We start from the raw sequence: 24121 nt of genomic DNA on the forward strand, positions 1-24121 counted from the left end.
GCAGTCTGTTGCTGCAGCTCAGCTGACCACCAGTGGCTTACGATGCCATGCCAAACTTGATTGCTTACGAGAGCATGAATGTGCCTTCTGTTCACACTGCAGCTCCTGCTTCTTGGGGTGCCTCTGTACCCCAAGAATTGGCTTCAGTATGAGATGTTAAGGCAGGGAGCCTCATCCCTGCTTGCTCTCTCATAGGTTTCCTTAAAATAGACATGAAATCCAATGGTGTGCACCCTCAATTTCTTCAAGGGTTTGCTGTCATGGCACTGGAGTAGAATATGGATATAGATGCATGTCATAGTCAGCTGGAATGTGTTGCATTTAATACAGCTTTTAGTATTTTTTTTTAGTACAGTTATTTACTTTCTTTAGTTGCTGTAGAATCTGAGGCCTTGAAGATTTTAAATAGCTACACCCCAACTTTGAAATGTGGCCTGAAACGGCCTCAGGTTGCGCCAGGGGAGGTTTAGATTGGATATTAGGAAAAATGTCTTCCCCGAAAGGGTTGTCAAGCATTGGAACAGGCTGCCCAGGGCAGTGGTGGAGTCACCAACCCTGAAGGGATTTAAAAGACAAGTAGATGTGGTGCTGAGGGACATGGTTTAGTGGTGGCCTTGGCAGTGCTGGGTTAATGGTTGGACTTGGTGATCTCAAAGGTCCTTTCCAACCAACATGATTCAATGATTCTATGACTGCCTTTGTGCAGTAATGCACCCACCAATGCAGTTTCTTGCTGTGATTCATATTTGTGGAGTTGGTAGAACCAGTGTCCATCTGAAAAAAATTGAATTAAAAAAAAATCCCTCTTCAAAGCTATTATAATGCAGTTTGTAGAGAACATGTGGTTTTTCCATTCTGAAAGGAAAAAGATGTAACACAATTGCTCCCCCCACCCCATGTTGGTAATGTATTTTTAAGGCTTAGAGTAGGAGTCACGGGGATGATTAAGTTTTGAAAGAGATCTTTCTTTGCTCCCTGTTTTATTTAAATCTTTGAAACATTTTATATCACTCCTTTGTAGAACATCTCTGTTAGCTAGAGCATGGGAAATGCTTATTTGAATAAATGCTTAACTACTCTGGTGGCTTTCATCAGCCCAGCTTGAGTTATCATTGCTAATCAGTCATTTTATTGACTTTAATTAGAAATAATATCAAAACTAGGACAAAACAAGACTCTGCTGAGAATAAAGTACAACAGAGCCACATAAAAGGGCGGAGGATCCAAGCTGATGAGATCTTTGAGCCTGGAGCAGAAGACATTGTGTGGCTCTGAGTAACTCTTTCCTTTGTGTCTCGATCTTCCCCTATTCTCCTGCCATCTGTAACTAACAATACAGCGTCTAGGTGTGCTGTGAGGTTTAATAAACAACATACGGGGCGCTTTGCCAGGTAATTAGGGTATATGGGTCACGTTGTTGTTAATTACTCAAGTGTGCCTGGATTGTTTTCAAGCAGAGATGGGTGACCTGAGGAGGATCCTTGTCCCATCTTATTCTTCCCTTGCTGCTGAAGCCGGAGCAGAGGACGCGGCAGGGGGAGAGCTGGTCCTGGAGCGTGGCAGGGGGAGAGCTGGTCCTGGAGCATGGCAGGAGGGTGCTGCTGCGCACGCGACCCTGCGGGCATGGCAGGACTCTGCCCTTTGGAGGTTGCAGCGAGGGAAACTGATGCATTGCTTCAGTCTGACTGGCTGGGAGGGAAGTTTGGCACTTCCTAGTCCCTGTCTGGGAACTTAGACAGCATTTTTTTTTTAATTTATGTATTTATTTTTGGCTGCTTACAAAAGGAAGTACAGTCCCATCTTGTCGCAGTGTGAATTGAAACCTTAGCACTCAGCACAGCAGCTCTGCTGCCCAGGCCTGAGCCTCGGATACTGCTGTAAAAGCCCTTGTCAAGGTGCAGCTTTTCTTGTCCACGCTTCCTCAGAGGGCAGACAGAAGTGGCATGTTCTATAGGAATCTTTTAAAGCTTCTTTTTCTGCTTTTTTCTGGATAAAATTCAGTCCTCCACACCACCTTTTCAACAGAAACATGTGCATTTTCATTGTGCAAAATCCAAACCACAAAACAGTAGTGATGGGAGTATTATTTTTACATTGAGGTTAAAAAACAGGTATTTCTGTCCAACTCTGAGGTTTTATTTTAACACAGTCTACTCAGCTCAAGGATGTAAAATATTCTCCCTCTTCCCCAAACTGCTGGGCACCTGCACCTCACTAGCATCATTAGGACACCTGGATTTCTGGCTCCTCTAAAAACTAGACCCCGGAGGCATTGGATCGGTATGTTTGGGTAATTGTGTGTGTGTGGTTTCTTGCTGTCGGGACAGAACATCTTTCAACATATAAATTTCAGCATCCCTGAACAATCCTGGTTGTGCTTGGGTCAAGCACTGCAGCCAACTGGTGTCTACTGGCAGCTGAGCAAAGTCATCTGCTTATATCGATGGAGCAGGCAGGTCCTCCATGCTCAAAATGAATGTGGTCATGCCAGAAAAGAGTGGAATTAAATTGGATGGCTCACTTTATTTAAGGGAAAGGACAAGGTGGCTGACAAAGCTAAGCTCCTGGGCTTTAGGGTCACCTTGCTCTCCTTTGCTGCTCTGCTGACATCATGTGTTGTTTTGTCCTTGGGTTAGAAGCTATTGTTTCTAGATTTTTCTTGCAATCTAGATTTTAGGGGGGAACGGTGTTGGTAAACGGTTGTGTGGGGGAACATACTGTGTTGAAGGGTCACATGTTGTGTTTATTTAGCGTGGCCGAAGATAAGATCTGGCACAAATCACCTTTCAGCTTCACTCTTCCCTGCAGACCTTGTCAGAGTAATCACTGTGTTTGTGTTTATGCAGACACCTGTAGTATTTTGGGGTGAGAACGGGGGCACCCTAAAATGAATAGCTGTGCGTACTGATGTGGTTTAATGCGTAGCCCTGAGTCACAACAACCAGCTCCTGCCTCCAGCTGTGTCACTACCGTGTGGTGTGACCTTGGCACGCTGACTGTGCAGGGCTTGCATCTTCTTGATTAATAGCCTTGCTCAGAGTTATATCCCCTTGGTTTGACAGCACAAATAAGTCTTTATTACCCCGGTAGCAGCATGGAGTCCTGGCTCAGAAAAGGAACACAATCCATTCCTGGCTTGGGAACCATTGCACAATTAATTATATTTGTATTGCGTTGTAAAAATTGCCAGTAAGGCGGAGATGCTCAGACCTACAAACATTGCGTGAGTTTAATTAAAAGGATGGGTTTAAGCAGCATTGGGCACAGACACTTTATACTTCTCGATTGGTTTCTATCACTGCCTCAATAATGAATTGTCAACGAGTTCAGATGAAATGCGCTTTCATTCTGCGTGGTGTGAAGCTCTCAAAGCTGGAGAGGTGGCTGCTTCTGAAGAGGATTTTAGTAGTGTGTAAAATAAGGGTGAAAAGGGAAAAGTTTCTCCCTTCCTGGGTGCTCACAGGGTGGAGATCACAAATGCAGCCTGTGCAAGAATGAGCCTCCGTCAAGTGATCATCCGTGCTGGGGACGGCTGTGCTCCCCCAACGCATCCCCACGCTGCTGTTTGCTTCCCAGGGGACTCCTGCGAGCCTGTACCTAGAAGGTGGCCAAGGTGTTTGCTGGGCTGGGGCAAGCAAGCTCAGCATTTTGCAGAATGAGGCCCTGGCTTTTGCAGCTTTTCAGTGTGTCGGAGGGAGCACTGTGGGTATTCTCTTGGCCTCCACATTAAGCTCTCAAATTTTCCCAGAGAACTGGGAAGAGCAAAATACAGTCCCAGAAAGGGAGCAATTAATTAAGCATCTCTGTGCCTCCTTCTGGTGTCGACCCCGGCAGCGCCTGTGAACTGCATAAATGCGCTGGGGATTGCTGTCCAGAGCTCTGATCTGGGTGAAGCTGACTGCAAAGGGACTCGTTTCAAAGCCTCTCTTGTGTTCTTTGGTAGCACGTACAAGGACAGCGTTACAGACATTACTGCTCTGCCTGTAATGGCTAAGGAAAAGGGCTCCACAGATTATTGGGCTTGCTTTTTTCCCCCCACCTCCTGTGTGTATGCTTTTGTTGGAGATGAGGAATGAGCACTACTGATTTTTTTTTTTTTTTTCTTTTTTGAAAGACTCTTGAGTGCCCACAGCCCCAACTGACCTAGGCACTTTTGGAGACTTAGCCAGAATTTTCAAGTTATTTTTAAACACTGGAAGTCTTGCAGAGGTCTGGGAATGTTAAATGATTGATTATTTGCATCGTAGAGCATAGGAGTCACAGCCCTGGACTGAGGCTCCATTGTGCTAGGTGCTGAATGCATATAGAACAAAATGACTGGTTTTGCCCTGGGTGCCATGAAATCAGAGCAGAGTCATCTCCCATCCCTCTTTTCTGATATATTTATACATGCTCAGTGTGATACAGCAGTGTATCAAATCACAGATATGTTTTTTAACAGCAGATGAAGTACAAATGAAGGTCAGATTTGTGTAGCCTGTATTTGCTTCATGTCTTGAATGGCAAAAAGCACAGTAAACACTATATGAATGCCTGGATGAAAAATAATTGTTCACGCTTGGAATTGATAACAGTGACTTTATGTATTTTTAGCTGTGTTTCTCTGTCATGTCCAGGCCTCTGGTCAGTGCTGCATTGCCATTACCAGATGACTTGCATTTACTGTGCTCCTTTGATGCCTTTGCCAACGTGACATCTGGCTGGTTTCCCTTTGCCAGGGTCCCGCCATCGTGGTGAAGTTCTCAGAGTTATTGTATCTATCTTTTTCCTTTTACAATTAGCCTGAGAAATGAATGATTCCTTCCCTCCCTGCAGATGTGGGTTTATTTTGGGGTTTGGGTTTTTTTTTTTCCTTCTTCCAAGGGGCAGGCAGGCAAATTTAGCTCCACACCACTGATGTTACATTCTCTTTGGGCTGTCACAAAGCCCTTATCCCTGCTGTTGTTGAGCACCTTGGGATAGTCTATAAAGTCACAGTGCTAGTGGTTCATTTTGTAAACATAGGAGGTGCTGGGTGTACAAGTTAGAGAAGAAGATTGGGCTGACGGGATGCAAGAGCTGAGAAAAGACTGAAATTGGTTCCTGTGGGAGTTGTTCTGCACTTGTCCTCCCCAAAAGCTTCATCTCAGGCACAGAAAGGCTTTATTCTTGCAGCACAGAATCGATATGTGACTGTGAAGTGTTTGACCACGGTTGATATCTTGGAGGAATAAGGATTTTTTAAATTTTTGTATTATTTTTAGGTGTCTTTCAGCCAGCGAGCCCCTTGGAAGATAAGTATCTAGTCGTCACACTTGGGCTGCTCTTCAGTAGGAGATAAGCACAAAGTGCTCATAGTAGCCTGCATTGCTGAAGACTCTAACGTGCCACAGTAACCTACACTAAGTGAAGTGTCTGTGCCCGTGCCTGGGCAGCAGCTGAGAAATGGGTGTCTCGCTGAAGCCAGGCTGCTGCTCTGTGGGGCAGGATCTCCTGCTAGCCAGCTGGTAGCACGCTTTAGTTTCAAGTGTTAATTTTTGAAGACTTCACACCAGGGAGAAATCAGAGACCTGCACATCAAACCCAGCAGTCCTGGGTGGGTACTTCACAGAATCACAGAATCACACAGAATCACAGAATCAACCAGGTTGGAAGAGACCTCAGGGATCATCGAGTCCAACCGTTGCCCTTGCACCACCCTGTCAACTAGACCATGGCACTAAGTGCCATGTCCAGTCTTTTCTTAAACACATCCAGAGATGGTGACTCCACCACCTCTCTGGGCAGCCCATTCCAATGTCTAATAACCCTTTCTGAAAAGAAATTCTTCCTAATGTCCAACCTGAACCTCCCCTGGCAAAACTTGAGGCTGTGTCCTCTTGTCCTATCGCTAGTTGCCCGGGAGAAGAGACTGACTCCCACTTCACTACAACCTCGCTTCAGGTAGTTGTAGACTGCAATAAGGTCACCTCTGAGTCTCCTCTTCTCCAGGCTAAACAACCCCATCTCCCTCAGCCGTTCCTCGTAGGTCAGACCCTCCAGACCCTTCACCAGCTTGGTCGCCCTCCTCTGGACTCGCTCTAACACCTCAACATAAGCTTCAGCAATTGCAAGCTTTTCAAAATATTTTTGTCTTGTGTCCAGTCCTGGCCCAGTCACAATCTGAACTTGTGACTGAACTGATGTATTTAGGGAAAATTTATTCTTTAACTGAAGGGCCCCAAATTGCAATATATTAGCAAAAGCCTGAAACATGGGCACAGGTAGCACAAGAACCTGCATCTCCTGTTTCCCACTGCAGACCAACCTCCGTGGCCTGGCAAGCAAAAGCTTTTGACCAGTTCTGCCTTAAACATTGAACAATTTTGGCCGAGTGACTCATTGTTTCATATTTGTTGTTTGTATTGCTATAGCAGATGAGGCTCTTAAGCTTTGGATCCAAGACCTTGTTGTGCCAGGTGCTGTAGGAACATGGAAAAAAAAAGAAAAAACAAAAAGGCCTTGTGAGGAAGAACATGCATTTCTCTATAACCCAAGACAACAGATGGCTACAGATGGGGGAGCACAAGGAGCTGATGAGATAATACTGACCTGTGCAGTGAGTAATAGTCTTGGTACATCACTTATCTAAACATTGCTGAGGTTTTATAGACACTGTAGCAAAGGGCAGTTTGAAGGAGGGTGATCCAGTGACAGCAAGTTTACAGTAACATCGCATTGAGAAAGGCAGCATAGGGAAAAGAGGCATGAAAGTGATGCTTGAGGACAGATGTTTGCTGCAAAATCTGCTGTGGTCATGTATGAGAGAGTACAGGTACGAGAGCAAAGTAGAGACAGAAAGTGTATTTGTTTGGGCAGGGAAAGAGCCAGTGGGGAAAAGAAGCCTACAGGCAGGCTACGTATTCAAAGTCTTGTCCTGGAACTTTCTTCTGGTGTGTTTGCTACTAGCAACTCAAGGAAAAAGAAAGTGCTGTTCTTTGAATCTTAACCTTTAACCATCATGTGGCATGAGGGAATAGATGAGTGAAGCAGAATGTGTGTGTTCCTTTCTGTGCAGTGCAGATGCCTCCGTAAGAGGCAAAGGAAAAAAGCTACTTTTTGTAGCGTTGTTTATTTAAACTTCAGTTTAACAAAATTAGCCTGTGCAGAAACGTCAGCGAACATCCTCTTTAAGTTGAAAGCTTGCAGAGCAAGATGCAAGTCAAATGCCAGTCCCAGCAATTAGCACGCATCCTTTCATGAGTGTTAAACTGTGCTTTATCTCTACTGATCAGGTTCTTTTTTTCCTACGTGCTGTCTACAGATAAAAATAATGTCGTTAAAGATGTACCAAAGACAGCAGCTGCCCAGTCCATGGTTTTTGTGAAGCAGCTTGCTCTCTCCCCAGTCATGGTTTGCTTCCCATGCAGCGTGGGAGGAAACACAGCTATCACGGCATCTGTTTGGGAAGCTCTCGCTGGCTTGAGGATGTCCAGGAGCCCAAGTGCTCATAGCCCACAGTGTAAAAGGTATCGCTTGGAGTGCAGCTTCCCCACAGTAAAAATAAAATTTTTAAAGGTGTGTTGCTGTTTGATGGGAAGGTTTCTTATGAAGGAAGTGGAGAATCAAGAAGGCTTTTGTATCCTGTGTAACACAGCGTGATGTGACTGCAGAACAAGAGGATGTATTTAAATAGACTGCACAGAAGGTTGCTGGAGAAATAGCTTCATAATGGGAAATGCATTGGATGCTTCAGCATAAAATGATATCCCAGAAGTGTCCTCTGCAGTAGGGACCCCTTTTACCTGAACCTTTTTTAGCTGTGTGGAAGGAGCCCAGTTCATTATCTCGAAGGCTCCTTCGGCGATAAACTTTGGTCTTGCCACTAGAGGGGGACTGCAAGCTGTACGCCGTGCATCCATCCCGCTGGCCTTCACCAGTCCCCTCTCACTGCTGTCACCAGCCCAGCAACTCCAGCAGCAGGACCCTCTCTGCTCTGGTGGGCTCTGGAGAGTCACAGCACCCATAAAGGTCGGACCTTGCAGCCAAACAAATGTGAAGAGATGTGGACAAGGGGAGCCTGATGGGTGCAATGTCCGGGTGCTTCTCCAGGGGTCTGGTTCTGCAGAATGTCATTCTTTATTCGCACACAGCTACAGAAAGTGTCCTGAATATGGATGGTGTTCAGTGAAAGCTGAACAGGGTTTATGCAACCTCGCTGAGTCATGGAGGGGTGTGAATAACCCTTCTCAGTGCCTGGCTGAAGCAGTGTAATAGCAGCGTACCCAACAGTGCCGTTAAGCTGGTTAAAGATGAAATGGAAACCTGAGTGTGTCTAGATCCTGGGAGAAAAGTGAGCTTCTGGATGGGGCTTTCAATACAACAGACTCGCTTGTGTGCTGGGCCTGACCTACCTCTTTCTTGTTACCTTGCAGGGCTTTTACCCACGTGTTCACCTTCGGCCCAACGTTTCGAGCGGAAAACTCGCAGAGTCGCCGGCACCTGGCGGAGTTCTATATGGTGGAGGCTGAGCTGTCCTTCACTGAAAGCCTCCAAGACATCATGCAGGTGGGCACTCCAAATGTCTATGCTGGACTGGTGCCAGAACTTCCTCCTCCTCCCTGAGCTGTGCTCCCTGCCCTCAACTGAGGTTGCAGCTCCTCTCACCCTGTGTGAGCTGGGTAGAGGTTGTACAGGGACTTCCCAAGAATCAGGGTTTGCTCAGCAGAGGCAAGGCCACAGGGGGGATTTGGAAGGGAAGATATAGGTGTGAACACAGCCCCCAACTGAATGGGAGGCTGCACAGTTGCTGTATTGCCAGGAAATGTGTAAATGTGCTTGACTGGTGTTAATGAAAGTGACACTCTCCCTTCAAAACCTTCAGCATCTCTCCAGTGAATCTGAGCAGTATTTATGCAGCGTGTCCCTTGGTGTGCTCTGTAAAGAGCTCCTTGAAACCTGCATTGAAATCTCAAGTAGAAACAACAGTTCCTGGCATACACTATTCACTGTGGTTTTGGCAGAAGATTGAAATCCTTAGAGTCAGCTAGCTTTTGATTTTTCAGGCTTGACCTCTCGGTTGCAGTTTAACCACGTGATGGATGCTAATGCATTTTACTAGTCTCAGCATAAGCCAGCTTATGCCCAGTAGGACTTCTGAGCAAACATCCACACGCGCTCTCATATATCAGATAAGCTCCTTGGAAAGCTATTGGAGAAATAGCCTTAAAAAGAAAAAGACCTGAGGCACTGGCTACAGATGTATAAAATAACATCCAGGTGGTGGTTTCTTCAGCCTGGATCATATACAATCTGCTGAGTCAGTATGGTCTGACAGCAGAGCTGACATACTCTGTCCTGTGTGCTGCTTCTGCATCTTGCATGTCTGGATGGCACTGGGCAGTGTGGGAATCTCTGTGCTCCATCCCTAATAGCATCCCACTCTTCTCTCTCCTTTTGTCCAGAACAACTTTGTATATTCTTAGAGCACAGCATATGTAGATGTTATGCCTTGCTTCCTGAGCCCCCTGTTTGTCTAGGCAATCAGGAGCTGATTGAAATCTTCACTGCTTTTATCTAGTATAATGAGCAGAGTCTTCTGTTAAGTGGTGTTTGAGCCCTTGAACACAGCATGAACATAACTGTACTCTTGTGCTGAGAACCCTAATTTCTTGGTTTCTGAAGTATAGACAGCCAGTTCAAGACCCGGCAACAAGAACAAGTGCCGGGTCTTACACTTGGGCCACAGCAACCCCCTGCAGTGCTACAGGCTGCGGGAAGAGTGGTTAGAAAGCGGCCCGGCGGAAAGAGACCTGGGGGTGCTGATCGACAGCCGGCTAAGCATGAGCCAGCAGTGTGCCCAGGTGGCCAAGAAGACCAATGGCATCCTGGCCTCTATTAGGAATAGTGCAGCCAGCCGGTCTAGGGAAGTGATCGTCCCTCTGTACTCGGCACTGGTGAGGCCGCACCTTGAGTACTGTGTCCAGTTCTGGGCCCCGCACTTCAAGAAAGATGTTGAGGTGTTGGAGCGAGTCCAGAAGAGGGCGACCAAGCTGGTGAAGGGTCTGGAGGGTCTGACCTACAAGGAACGGCTGAGGGAGCTGTGGTTGTTTAGCCTGGAGAAGAGGAGGCTCAGAGGTGACCTTAGTGCAGTCTACAATTACCTGAAGGGAGGTTGTAGTGAAGTGGGAGTGGGCCTCTTCTCCCAGGCAGCTAGCGATAGGACAAGAGGACACAGCCTCAAGCTTTGCCAGGGGAGGTTCAGGTTGGACATTAGGAAGAATTTCTTCCCAGAAAGGGTTATTAGACATTGGAATGGGCTGCTCAGGGAGGTGGTGGAGTCACCATCTCTGGATGTGTTTAAGAAAAGACTGGACATGGCACTTAGTGCCATGGTCTAGTTGACAGGGTGGTGTCAGGGCAACGGTTGGACTTGATGATCCCTGAGGTCTCTTCCAACCTGATTGATTCTGTGATTCCATGATTCTGTGATTCAGACAATTCAGAGAATTAGATTTGAGAACTGTTCTGGAACGTGTAGGGCTTTTATTTGTAAGGAAAGGAGGAACTTCCCCCCTTTGGCTTGGCTTTTGTTGTTGCTAAACATCTTGTGAAGTCTCAGCTTGCGCTCTCCTCTTTCACTTCTTCCCTCTGTCCTAAAGTCCTTGACAAGCATCTTTCCCTATAGCAGAAAGTCTCCCAGCAGCCTTCCTTTTTCATTCCTCATAGTGAATCTACATTGCAACATGCTGACTTTTGTGATGTTCTCATTTGCAGAAGTGGAGTTCCCGTTTTGTTTATTTTTAAATCCTTGGGCAATCTCTCTTTTAAAAAAAAAAAAACACAAACAAACCAAACCCGACAGCTGCTCTAAAGCCTAAGTTAAGTTTCTTTTTCCCCACATAACTGACCTAAATTCAGTGTTCTCTCATGTATCTGCCCATTGGGCAATTTATCTATTTGTCGTCATCTGCAAGTTCTTTGTTTGGTGCAAAACGCCCAGTTGAAAGCCTTGGGGGCTCTTGGGCAGGGTTAGCATCTGAACTTTGTCCTCACATAAAGAGCTGGATTGTTTAAGATTTATTTTTAAAATTGGTATTCAACATTTGGACTGAATACCTCTAACTTGAGCAAGTTAGTGTGCTGGGAATGCTCAGCTTCTTCAGGGACATCTTGAAGTATTTGCTTGTACACCATTAAAGAAGAGCCTTCCTACAAAGATGTACGTGTTTCCCATTCCCTGATGAGGCTTGAGATCTTTCTCTCAGCCAAAGCTCCAAAAGAAACATAGTTTTCCTTACAAAAGAAAAGGCAAAAGAAGATTTAATAACAAAGTTACACGTAATTGGGAGCAAAGGGCCTGAAATCGCAGAGCAACAGCCTTTCCCCTCCCTGTAATTGCACAGAGTAGTGCTCAGTTATTCCTAAATTAGTAGCACAGTTCTTGTGAAGTCTCTTGTGTCTTGATCATGCAATCTGAATTTCTTTTCTATGCCAAAATGTGTTTTAGTGCTACAGAGAAGCTTAAACTTCTCACAATGCTGGTTTCACAATACTTTCTGTGGAAAGTCCCATGTGCTCAGTGCCGTAGTCTACGCTGTGTTGCTGGGTGATAGTACTGCTACTTTAGTGTACAGGGTGTATGTAAGTGTATCTAAGGAGAGGCCTCTGTGGCCTCTTTCCAGAAGAGTCTAGTCAAGAGCTTGAGTCAAGTTGCCCCAAGGCACTCTTCCTCCAAACTGGATGAGAAAGAGAGGGAATTAGAAGGTCAGGTAAGACAGTGGAAGGGGTCCAACTTGTATGGAGTGTCTGGACTCACTAGACCCATTGCCTGTCCAGTCCCTGAATTGGAGATCCAAGGTCTCCAGTCTCGTCTGTCCTCTGAGATGCCTGTTGCCACCCTCTCCCTTCAGTGCTGTCATGTAGCCATATTTGTAGGTTATTATCTTCTATTTTTCATTCCACTGTCTTGGCAGCACAACAGATTTAAAGTATCCCACTTCACTCATGACACTAATGGGGTCTCAAAGAGGCCATATGATGCAGTCATTATTGAATTTCATCAAACACACATAGAAAACCATGCTAAAAAAACACATTATTTAGGTTGTAAAGTTAGGAAATGCCCGAAGGAAGTTTTCCTGAGGGCACTTTTGTGAGTTTATGCATAGTGTTAGTCTTCTTTAACAAGATCACATCCTAGCACCACTGTCTCTTTAAGAGATGAAGAACACGTCTCTCTAAGATGGAGAATACAATTTAACACACAGTATTTGAGCTCTGTCCTGAGAGCAGAAGTATTGTCTTCCACTGGTTATGTACTTCATCAAAATTAATTTGCTGTCATTACAGGCCAGTGACATGGAGCATTATTACCTCTGTTTTACAGAAGGGAATTCAGGCATGAAATGGAATCAGCAGTAGCACTGATTTTGGGTGCCAGTTTCAGGGACCTTAGATCTGAAATGTGGGCGTGATTTGATTTCCAGAATAGTTTGTACTCAGAGTACTTTTTGTCTTCAGTGCCAAGGCTGAGGCAGTTGGGCAAATCTGACTGCAATCTCAAGGGAATGAACACTGGTAATCACACAGGTTTATTCCAAGTGCCTTTCGCAGCGCTCTGTAGGGACATTGGGGTATCGGCAGGGCTATAGGTTCCTTTTCCAAAGTGCCATCCAGCTGCCATAGCTGAGGCTCCTTCCATTTCCTAACTTCCATCAGCGTTTATTGTTCAGCTTCGATGGTCAGTGAAGCAGCGATCTGACAGACAAGAGTCTCCTTCCTTTCATAACAACAGTGTCTCTCCCCAGAGTGAGTCCTGAGCTGTTGGTTATACAGCTGAGAGAGGAGAGTTTGTGACCAAGATCAGATGCGAATCTCCCCTCTGTGTGTCTGGGTATGTGCACACAAGGTGGGATGTCTGTGAGCGTGCATGAAGGCAAGAAATAATGGTCCACTTGGTGAATGTTTCATATGTAAATACCCTGTGATCTACACTGCATCCATATGCATGCCTCAGGTAAAGGCATAAACAAAAATCCTACTGGCAGTTCTTGTGATTTTTTTCTGAAAGTGTCTTAAGAAATAAAGATGATGATTTGAACCCTTGTAGTGCACAGCACCTTCAATTGCTGCTGCTGATATTTAGTGCTGTTTTGTTGATTATTTCCTCTGTTTCAACTCTGTTTATAATTTCATTTGGGAAGAGGATAAGTTGCAGTATCAAAAGATTCAAGTTAAAATTAAACAATACAGTTGGGAGCTGCTAATCAAAATCGGAGAGTTAACCATTCAGTTCCACAGCAGCATTGGTGAAGGCAAGGGATGATACTGCTGAACTTCTCTGAAAGGCAAAAATCAAGAGATAAAGGCTGGGAGGGATGAGGGAGAAGGGAAAACTTTTATTTCTGTCCTCCTCACCTGCCCTCCTACCAGCACAATTATCTACATTTCCATTAGGAAGCAACCAAACTAACGGGCTTCTGGGCACCAAGAGTCCCACCTCTGAGATGAGCTACTTGCTGTGATTCACGTGGCTTTTTCCCTGTATAAGTCTCTTATCAAACATGTTTCTTACTGGATACATTCAAACCAATCACTTGGCCTGTATCTCTAGCTCACGTGTTCCCTCAAACCAGCAAGCCAGTGGCTATGCTTCCCCACTCATTTTTCATATAGCTACTTTCTAGTCCTTCATTATATTATCTGCTTAAAACCATAACTTCTGAGTTGGAGAGCTTCCCCCCCCTCCCCTTTTCCCCTCCACTGTTTGTGCCTAGTACACATTTGGCATAAATAAGAGCAGTGAGGAGGCTAATGCATGACCCATGTGTCTGTCTGTCTTGCCAGGATAAAACCTCAGTCTCAAACCTGGAAATATTTCTCAGATTGTTTTTCCCATACCACCCACATCTTTTTTCCACAAGAGGAAGCTGCTTGTGTTGAATGCTGTGGGAACCTAATTGTTACTTTATCGCACAGGGAGGAAAAAAAAAAGTGCTAATTAAACAACATGCTTCTCTGAAACCAGATGATACTTTCATTTTCTAGAAAGAGGAAGCTTAATGTAAAATCCCTTCGTCTCTGCCTGGTGAAACCAGATGAACTGCCAAGAAGTTTTCTAATTTCATTTGCATAAGCCTTTTTCTAGCTACTTTGAAGAAAGTTCAAAGCTGCCTGTTTGGTTATTTGCCACTCAGCAGCAGGAGTGCTAGCTTTTCATTTCCTCCGTGTTTGCGTACCAGTGGGGGTAAAACTGTTCATCTGCGTATGATAATGCTGTTCCTTTATTTGGATCTTCCATTTTTAAACGGAGGACCCAGATTGATGCAGGAGTCTGAAAGCTGAGTTTGGCTCCAGAGGAGTCAAAATGGGCTGATTTACCGGCCTCTCTAGGCTGGTGGGATGCAGAGGCTGTTCATCAGCGCAGAGCAGTGTTTCAGCAGTTTGGGACAGGCCATGAAGGATGGTCTAAACGTGAGAGTTTGAACAACATGCCTGAAATCTCGTCTTGTAGAGTAGTAGCCCAGTAGTAGCCCAGCGTCTTTTCTGTGCCTTTTGTTCCTCTTGTCCTGTAAGATCTGGTTCCTTGCAAGGCAGAGACCTGCTTCTTCCTCAGATCCCCTGACTGAACGTCAGGTTCATCTTTTTGCAGTCAGTCTCCCCTGGGCTTTGCAGTGTCAAGGAACTGCTACTCACTGGGGTATCGTTGGTGGATGCTTCTTTCAACTCTGAAGTTAATGAAGCAGTTGTTATGCTCATAGGGAAGAAAAAAAAAAAAGCAGGAATGTGCCAGGACTTCCAGAGGTGCTTTTTGTTGGGAAAAAAATGGTCCCATCCCAGGATGAGATGACGTGTAGCCCAGCTGCATTGCTCTGTTGCTTACAAAGGAGATGAGAATAAGGAGGGTGATTTTGAAGAAGAGTTGGGATCGTCAGTGCTACACGGGTATCAACTACTGCTTTGTGCAGGCATGGGACTACAAGGAGTCATGGGAACTCTTAATCTGCATGACAGCAAGTGTCTTGGATCGTCTGCTTTGCTTAACCAAAAGAGAAAATTACTTTTAAAATAGTTTGATCAAAATGCAGTGGCATCCCATGTGGGGTTTTTTGTTTGTTTGTTTAGAACCAAAATGGCATTTTAATTTCTTCATGGTTGAAGCCCATTTTACTGGATAAGTACATCCAAATTGGATGTTAATATTATTTAGATAATCCACATTAGTTGAGGGAAATGAAACCACATCTTTTTTTAGTTTCTCAGCCATCCCTGCATTGATGTGTTCTCCGCTTTATCTCCATACTCGTCTCTGTACACGTTCTCTTTTCTTTGCTCTTACTGCACAGTCTCTCTAGCTGGGATCTGTTTGATGGGCTGGCTCTACACAGGACACGTTTATTCTCCTCTCCTTTAGTTCTGCCTCTTGTAGCAACAAAGCAGAAAACCTGAATTGCTCGTTACAGGAAAGGCACCTCACTAATAGTTAATCTGAGACCAGTCACCGCAAACGGTTGTAACGTTTGTGTTTGTGGCTGACCAGGGCTGCTGCTTGAATATTTTACCTGTTCTTTTTTCACTGGAGATACCTGGCTGAAGGTACTGAGGCCATCAGCAGACAGTGGAGCCCTAAACCCATAGCAGAAACACAGATTCCATTCCTGTTCAGCTACGGAGCAAGCCTGCTAATTAGGAGCCCTAGCAAGCTGGTACCCTCTTATGCAGTCTGACCATGCAGGACAGAAGCTCCTTCTGTACCTTTTGGCTGATGTGTACCGCGTTTTATTTATAGTCTGGGACATCTAAGCAGTGTTAATTTTTCATGGACTCCTGTTTTCTCTGTTAGGTTATGGAAGATCTTTTCAAGACAGCGACAAACACTGTCCTCTCCAAATGTCCTCGTGATGTTGAGCTTTTTCATAAATACATAGCTCCTGCCCAGAAGGTAATAAATGTGACAGGAAAGAGCTGCAATCCTTTTATGCATTTTGGGGGCTCTTGTCAATAGGGAGGCTTAATTTTTTTTTTTTTACTGTGTTGACCTGTGTTAACAAACTATGAAGAGCCAAAAGTCAGCCTGAGCTTAAGTGAGTGTTCAGGCCAACACACAGAGGACACACAGCTGTTAGCAAGTGTGGTAGAGCTGTAGCTGTCACATCATCTAGCAGCCTCTGAATCCTCAGCTCCAAAAATCAGATACCTTTTATCAGTGAGTGACCAGGAGTGGATTTTGATCCATATCTCTACAGAAGGATCTGGACAGGCTGGATCAATGGGCCGAGGCCAACTGTATGAGGTTTAGCAAGGCCAAGTGTCAGGTCCTGCACTTGCACCTCATGCACCGCTACAGGCTGGAAGAGTGGCTGGAAAGCTGCCTGGTGGAAAAGGACCTGGGGGTGTTGGTCGATGGCCGGCTGTATATGAGCCAGCAGTGTGCCCAGGTGGCCAAGAAGGCCACCAGCATCCTGGCTTGTATCAGCACTAGTGTGGCCAGCAGGACTAGGGCAGGGATCATCCCCCTGTACTCGGCACTGGTGAGGCTGCACCTCGAATCCCGTGTTCAGTTCTGGGCCCCTCACTACAAGAAAGACGTTGAGGTGCTGGAGCGAGTCCAGAGAAGGGCAACGAAGCTGGTGAAGGGTCTGGAGCACAAGTGTGATGAGGAGCAGCTGAGGGACCTAGGGGTGTTTAGCCTGGAGAAAAGGAGGCTGAGGGGAGACCTTATCTACAACTCTCTACAACTACCTGCAAGGAGGGTGTAGCGAGGTGGGGGTCGGTCTCTTCTCCCAGGTGTCAAGCGATAGGATGAGAGGAAACGGCCTCAAGTTGCACCAGGGGAGGTTTAGATTGGAGATCAGGAAAAATGTCTTCACGGAAAGGGTTGTCAAGCATTGGAACAGGCTGCCCAGGGAAGTGGTGGAGTCCCCATCCCTGGAGGGATTTAAAAGCCATGTAGATGTGGTGCTGAGGGACATGGGTTAGTGGTGGACTTGGCAGTGCTGGGTTAACGGTTGGACTTGATGATCTTAAAGGTCTTTTGCAACCTAAATGATTCTGTGATTCTACCTAGAGCACAGTGCAGACCTACAAATCAAAACTTAGAGGGAGGTAGCTTTTGTGAGTTTCCTCTGGGCCCCTGAACCCTTAAGAGTAGCTTTACATTTTTATTTTTTTTCTTGTTTTGACCAAGGACAGGTTGGAACAAATGCTGAAGAACAAATTTGTGACGTAAGTACTTCTATTTCAAAATGATCTGGAAGAGGGCTTTTGGGGAAAGGGTTCCTGTTTTGTATGTGTTCTTTTTCTTTCCCAACTCAATGACTTCTGGGTTAGCATAATGTCTCCAAAAGAGCATGGATTGCAGTTGCCTTTGTACCATTTGACAGTTTCACCTTCATCGCTGCATGAGTCTGGTGTCTGAATCTGCTGGCCTTTGGCTTTTGCTTCCCTGGACAAGATCCTCTTTCCATCAGGGTATCCTCCTTCCAGCATGTACCTGCACAGTGGTTTGCTCACTGTCTTGCTTGGTTTTGGCTTTGGTGCTCTGCCTTCCTTCACACTTCCTCTCCAATGACTCCCTTTTTATGAAACTGTTTTTTTGATATTTGAAAATCCCAATTGGTTTTTCTATTCCTGATTGCTTGTGCAACTCCTTTTCCCAGTTCTCTGTGTGCTAAAGAACTGAAGGGTTTTGATTTCTCTCCTTGGCCCCTAAGAATACCTCCTCTTCCCTACTCTTGCCTGCCTCTTCAAACAGCAGTGCTCTCCGTTTATCCCACAGAACATTGTAGGGCTGCTCATCCTGGCAGTGGTGTTCCTGTGGAGCAGCTACAGCCACGCTTGGGCAACAGGATTATGATAGATCTAGATCCTTCCTGTGCCTTGTGGCTGCATAAGCACCATGGGAGACCTCAGTGAAGTCACTATCTCCCCATTTCAGTCCTTCTCTCTTTGCACCTAACTGATATTCCTGAGAGGGCAGAGTTGCACTCAACTTCTCCCGTGGTCAAAGGTAAAAGAGAATGAATCAGCCCATCTCTCTCTCCCTTTCTGTCTTTCTCTTTGTTAACTGCTGGCAGATCTGGGGCATTCCTGGCTTACACACATCAGTTACATGCATTGAACATGTGCCAGTGATATACCTCATTTGGACCATGGCCTCACATAACACAAACACGTGGAGCAATATATTCCTTCCTGAGGTATTTCCTCCAGAAGCTTTCCCTGTATTAGTGAAATCTTGTAGCTGGGTGTGAAGAGCTCGTGCTCTTTAGGGAATTTGGTTTATAATTGGATTTAGCCAATGATGCAGGGAGATTAAATTATTGTGGTTGGGTTATTCTTTCTTCTCTCTGTCCACAACGTTTGCGTGGTATGTGGAAAACTTGTCAGCAAAAGTATCTTCCATTGAATCTTGATTTCCAGTTATCAAACCTGCAGCATTTTTCACTGCATTTTTCTGTTTGCTCTGCCATGATGCTGTTCTTTTGTGCTGGTGGAAGTCAGTGGATAATCTGCTCTCAGATCTGTCAAGGAGTGGAGAAACATTGCTGCAAATAAATGTCGCAATTTTTACAAAGTAAAATGAAAATGTTTGAGTTACAAGCCCTTTGCACTCTGGGCTGGTATTTTTGCCTAACACCATGTTGAACAGTGGAGCTGTGTTGTTGGAGCTGTGCCAATGAGGGCATGTTGTTTTCTTAAAAAAAAAATCCACAAATTCCTATGAAGCAATTCTCTGCAGAGCTCACTTCTGGCTGAAATGCAACATTGCAATAATGCAAAAGTGTCTTGAGAGCTTAGTGCTTCCTGCCCTGCAGGTAGCTGAAGCACAGGAAAACATAGGATTCTTGCCATATAAAATGGGTTTTGGTTTCTGTCCAAAGAAGCATTACTGGGAAATCTGACATCACAGCACAAGCTGGCATGGTGGTGGGGAAATGCCTCCTTAATTTTCCAGTGCGGCACTTAGCCAGAAAACTTTCTTGTTATTCCTTTCATAGTTATCTTAAAGACTTTTTTTTTTTCTTGCAGAATTTCCTACAATGAAGCAGTGGAAATTTTGAAGCAAGCTTCTCAAACTTTCACTTTCAAGCCAGAGGTAGGTAGTTGCCTAGTGGCTTCCCCCTGTGCCTATTCATGCACACAGCCAGCCTGAACTTTGTAGATCTCATTTCTCTCTAATACCACGAAGCTTGTTTTTTTCAGAGGTTGTCTGCCTCCTGGGGTGTTTGCTCAGTTGTAACCCAGGTACAACTTTTGCCCTTTGGGGGTGAAATGGGAGCAATATAAGGAGTGAGTTCTGGAGCAGAAGAACATGTAACGTTTGCAGAGAAGGAAGTGATGAGTTTGCTGTTGAAGGACCAAGGCTTTGGCAAAAGCGCTTCTCTTTCCTGTGTGCGAGTAGTGCCGAGTGTGTTGTGGATTCAGTAGCAGTCATCTAAGGAGGGTTGCTGTAATAGTCCTCAAATAATGGAATGATATTAGGACAGCACCAAAAATTTGACAAGGACTAATAAGCCAAAACCATGTCAAAATACCATGTAATGTACATGTAGATAAAGGGAATCCCTTGTCTTTCCAAAGTATAGATGTTGACTGGGAAAAAGAATCACGTGCCAGTCTTTCTAACACTGTTAGATTATGGCTTTCTGAAAATCGTATTTTGCCCAGTTTAAAACACACACACCAGTAGGGAGAGCGTTCGTGGTGGTGCTCATCTCATCTATACTGGTTAATCTTTATCTTGTTCTGATGCTTTGAGGAAAATAACCCTCTGGCTGAAGCCACCTTCATAGCCAGCTGGGTAGCTGTCTCATCTCAGTGTACAAGTGGGTGTAGAACCTCAGATCCTGTATCTATACTACCTTGATCTGAGACAGCAAACTCAGGATATTTTCAGATTAGGAGAGTCTGCAGAATATCTGTTCCCCTCATCCCCTCCACTCCCCCGATATTATTTGCATATCCCATAATGGACTGGATGTCTCTACTCAAAAGCCACAGTTTCTATCACTGGAAGAAAGGAGAAGTGAAGGACATTGCAAATGTCCAAGGTTTCTGATAACTAAGAGCTGATTGAAAGGATACTGAGTTTTCTTAAATGAGAATTAATGTAGCGTGTAACAGGACACAGCAGGGAAGAGAGCAGTCAGCCTAGTAGAGCTGCTTTCTGTATACTGAAGGTAATACTGAAATGAGGCGGGTTTGCTGGGTTGAGTGAGCTGGTTTTGGATGGGTGCCTGTTTCCCTTAAGCTATGCAGTGTGTTTGGGGGGTTTTTGTTTGTTTGTTTGGGTTTTTTTCTGATTTGATAGCAAATGCTTGGGCTTGATGCAGGGATGATCTAGCCCTTTTCTATGGAAGTTAAACCATGTTCTTTTCATTGTTTTGCTCTGTCTTAAAACTCCTGAAACTCTGCTTAGCATATTTTCCCAGTGGCCTGTGTGAGAAGTTGCTGTGCTTGGTTTTGTGTGGTTCAAAGCTGCACGTCTCTCCTACGCAGGGATTTTGCTGTGTCTCTTGCCACAGGCAAGACACACCAAAGCAGGATCCCAGGTCCCTTTTATTGTCTTTACAGTGGGGCTGTGACCTCCAAACAGAACATGAAAAGTACCTGGTGAAGCACTGTGGTGAGGTTCCTGTGTTTGTGATTAACTACCCGTACGACCTCAAACCTTTCTACATGCGGGACAATGAAGATGGACCTCAACACACAGTGAGTCCATAGGTCACACTTCCACCTCATTTTTGGCTAGGTGTGTGTCTTAGCCTACTGATAGGTAGACAGATGAGGATAATCTGCTGGGCCTCCGGTCAAGAAGTCCAAGATAAGACGTGACCATCAGGTGATCCTGTTCAGTTGTTTTCCTGCTGTAGAAGAAATCCTCAAATCAGGAACAACAGGAGGAGAATTCAGGAGTTGTGTAGCATTAAGTTTTTGCTTAAGTCCTTTAAGACAGATTTGCCATAGTTTATTTCTTTTCCTGGTAGACTTCTGTACTACTAGGTGAAATGCCTAGAATTGCATGGCTCCAAGCAGCCTGTGATTCTCTTGTCATCCAAATCTACCATCCGTGTAATCCTCAAATAGCAGGTGAACACAAGACGTAAACTCTTCCTCTGCAAGTCTTATGCTTTGAAGGTGTAATTTCCCAATTGAACTGAGACAACCTGAAACATTGCTTCTGCTAAAAAGAGTGACTACCCCACCATGTGCCACTGTCGCTTCACTGGCTTTAATTCTAGCAACAGTTCAGCCGTGGAATAAGAGAAGTAACTCTACAAAACAAAACAGAGAAGGAAAGCAGCCCAAACCTAACAGCATAGATGATAACACTGGGATCCTAACACATGGATCAGCACATCAATGCCATTGATCCATTGGTATCATTGCCACTAGAGCTGACTCAAGGAATGGGGCAGATGGGGTAAACACAAGTTACAAGAATCAGAACAGCTTAAACTCTAAGGCAATCAGGGCTTCAGGAAACTTGCCTGTGTGTCTTTGCCTCCTTGTGAGCTGCTGTTGGGTTCTCTATACCTTGCACAGGCTTACCTATATGGACAGGTTGTCACCAGAGGAACCTGGTAGGATTTACTTCATGCCACCTGCTGTAGATGTCCTCAGGCTGGAACATCATTTGTTTAGGTTTTCTGTAGGCTTACTGATTTTTATTATTGTAAAGTCCTCTCCCAGCCTTCTCCTGTCAACAAGGGACTTTTCAAGCATTTGCAAATACTTAACCTAAGTGTTCTGGACTCAATAAAAGAATTACAGTGGCTTTTTACAAACAGCTGTCCAGTGTCAACTGTACTTCTGTGGACTGTATGGCTATGTGGCATGACTTATGTTAGGTTTCTTTCTTTTAAGGTTGCAGCTGTTGATCTCCTTGTACCAGGAATAGGGGAGTTGTGTGGAGGCAGCCTGAGAGAGGAGCGACTGCCCTTCCTCGAATCACGCTTACAGAGGTACGGAAAACCCACAGGTGTCAGCAGACTAGCCTGACCAAGAGAGCATTTCAGCAGCTCTCAGTGGTTGACAAGACGGAGGAGTGGAAGGACAACTAATGCTATTTAAAAAGCCTGGTTTTGTCTTTGAGATATCTATTTATCTGAGTAGGTGACTGCAAAGTGGTGAAGAAGTTCTTGTGCTTCTGTTGTAGATATGGAAACTGCCTCTCTGTTTTAGCTCATCAGAGAAGAAGAGTTAATTTTATGCTAGGAGGCCAGGGCAGCAGAACTCCTCGGCTCTGCTGGGACTGCCTGGAATAGGGTCTTGTGTGAGATGCTTCATCCTTGAGCCTTTTCTTTGCAGCTTTTGTGGATGATAGTGGATTGCGAAGGTGGCAGTTGTCACGTAGACAGACCTTAGATATATTTGTCATCACATTGTGTAACTGAGGAGCTGCAGTTCTGGTCGGAAGCTTTGCTGGAATGATGCAACTGGCCTCAGTGGCATCATTTAAGAGAATACAGTTCTTTGCTAACAGTTTGGTAGGAAGCTTCATTGGAAGTGCCTGGGACCTCTCTTGAGTCATATGGCTCTTTCCCTGCTGCTTTGTTCTGGATCATGTGACTTTGAGTAATTTTAGGCTAAATTCGGTGTCAGAATATCGAAGCTGCTGTTTAGTTAACAATAATTGATGTTATAGATGGGGTAATTCTCCATAGATAATTACTCCCTGGATCCTGTCTGATTGTTCAAAAGAACCTTTCATAACTCAGACGAGTCCATTTGGACCAGTCATACAATTGTGCAAAGCAATTTTGGAGGAGGATTAATCCCAGAGTAACATCATTTGCACATTAGGAATGAATTTGTTGTTTAAATCAGCCGCATGCTCACAGAGATATATCTAGTCAGTGGAGAAGAGCAAAATCCATTTCAGCATAATGAATCCAAAAGGCGCAGGGCAATTAAAATCACCAGAACATTGGTTCTCAATTTGTGATGTAGGATGATATTATTCCCTGTGCTTCATCTTACTCTCCCTGCGATCTCTCCCGAAGCAGGCATGCTTCAGCTGAAGCAAAGTACAGTGCTCCCTGCTGCACTTTTTCACTTGGAATTTTTGCTAGTGAGTTCTAGAGTCCACAGCCCTCAAGTTGTGGGGCTGCAGGAGTGGTCCTTGTGGAGGCTGAAGCCAGACTTTCTTGTTTGTCAGGAAAGTCAAAGGAAGTATTTCAAGCTACAAATGGGGTGTGTCTTCAGTGACCTTCAAGTGCCATCAAGAGGGACCTTGACAGGCTTGAGAAGTGGGCCAGTGCGAACCACATGAATTTCAACAAGGCCAAGTGCAAGGTCCTGCATGTGGGTCAGGGCAATCATAGAATCATAGAATAGTTTGGGTTGGAAAGGACCTTAAAGATCATCTAGTTCCAACCCCCCTGCCATGGGGTTGCTTTCCTGTAGGCCCCCTTCAGGTACTAGAAGGCTACTAGAAGGTCTCCCTGGAGCTTTCGCTTTTCCAGGCTGGACAAGCCCTGCTCTCTCAGCCTGTCTTCATAGGAGAAGTGTTCCAGCTCTCTGATCATCTTCGTGGCCTCCTCTGGACTCGCTCCAACAGCTCCATGCCCTTCTTCTGTTGGGGGCCCCAGAGCTGGACGCAGCACTGCAGGTGGGGTCTCACAAGAGCAGAGTAGAGGGGCAGAATCCCCTCCCTCGACCTGCTGGCCACGCTGCTGGGGATGCAGCCCAGGATATGGTTGGCTTTCTGGGCTGCAAGCGCACATTGCCGGCTCACGTTGAGCTTCTCATCAACCACCACCCCTCCAAGTCCTTCTCCTCAGGGCTGCTCTCAATCCATTCTCTGCCCAGCCTGTATTTGTGCTTGGGATTGCCCCAATTATTCGGCATGGAGAAGTCTCTGGGGAGACCTTCTAGCAGCCTTTCAGTACCTGAAGGGGCTACGGGAAAGCTGGAGAGGGACTTTTTACAAGGGCATGGAGTGACAGGACGAGGGGGAATGGTTTTAATCTGAAAGAGGGGAGATTTAGATGAGATCTTAGGAAGAAATTCTTGACTGTGAGGGTGGTGACACACTGGCCCATGTTGCCCAGAGAAGCTGTGGCTGCCCCCTCCCTGGCAGTGTTCAAGGCCAGGTTGGATGGGGCTTGGAGCAACCTGGTCTAGTGTCCCTGCTCCTGACAGAGGGGTTGGAATT

General features: G+C 45.4%; 1 protein-coding gene across 2 annotated transcripts in view; it reads left to right on the forward strand.

Moving 5' to 3' along the window:
• Positions 1-24121, forward strand: part of NARS2 (asparaginyl-tRNA synthetase 2, mitochondrial) — a 57485-nt gene that overhangs the window by 25268 nt on the left and 8096 nt on the right. Inside the window, exons 7-12 of one of the 2 annotated variants that reach the window (XM_068421273.1) lie at positions 8394-8526; positions 15803-15901; positions 17147-17184; positions 18991-19057; positions 20536-20673; positions 21829-21926. In XM_068421273.1, coding sequence (XP_068277374.1) covers positions 8394-8526; positions 15803-15901; positions 17147-17184; positions 18991-19057; positions 20536-20673; positions 21829-21926 — 573 coding nt within the window. Of the gene's footprint in view, positions 1-8393; positions 8527-15802; positions 15902-17139; positions 17185-18990; positions 19058-20535; positions 20674-21828; positions 21927-24121 lie in introns of both variants that reach the window. The other variant, XM_068421272.1, reaches the window with a different exon arrangement.

This window comes from Nyctibius grandis, chromosome 2 (assembly GCF_013368605.1).
Source record: "Nyctibius grandis isolate bNycGra1 chromosome 2, bNycGra1.pri, whole genome shotgun sequence".
Lineage (NCBI taxonomy): Eukaryota > Metazoa > Chordata > Aves > Nyctibiiformes > Nyctibiidae > Nyctibius > Nyctibius grandis.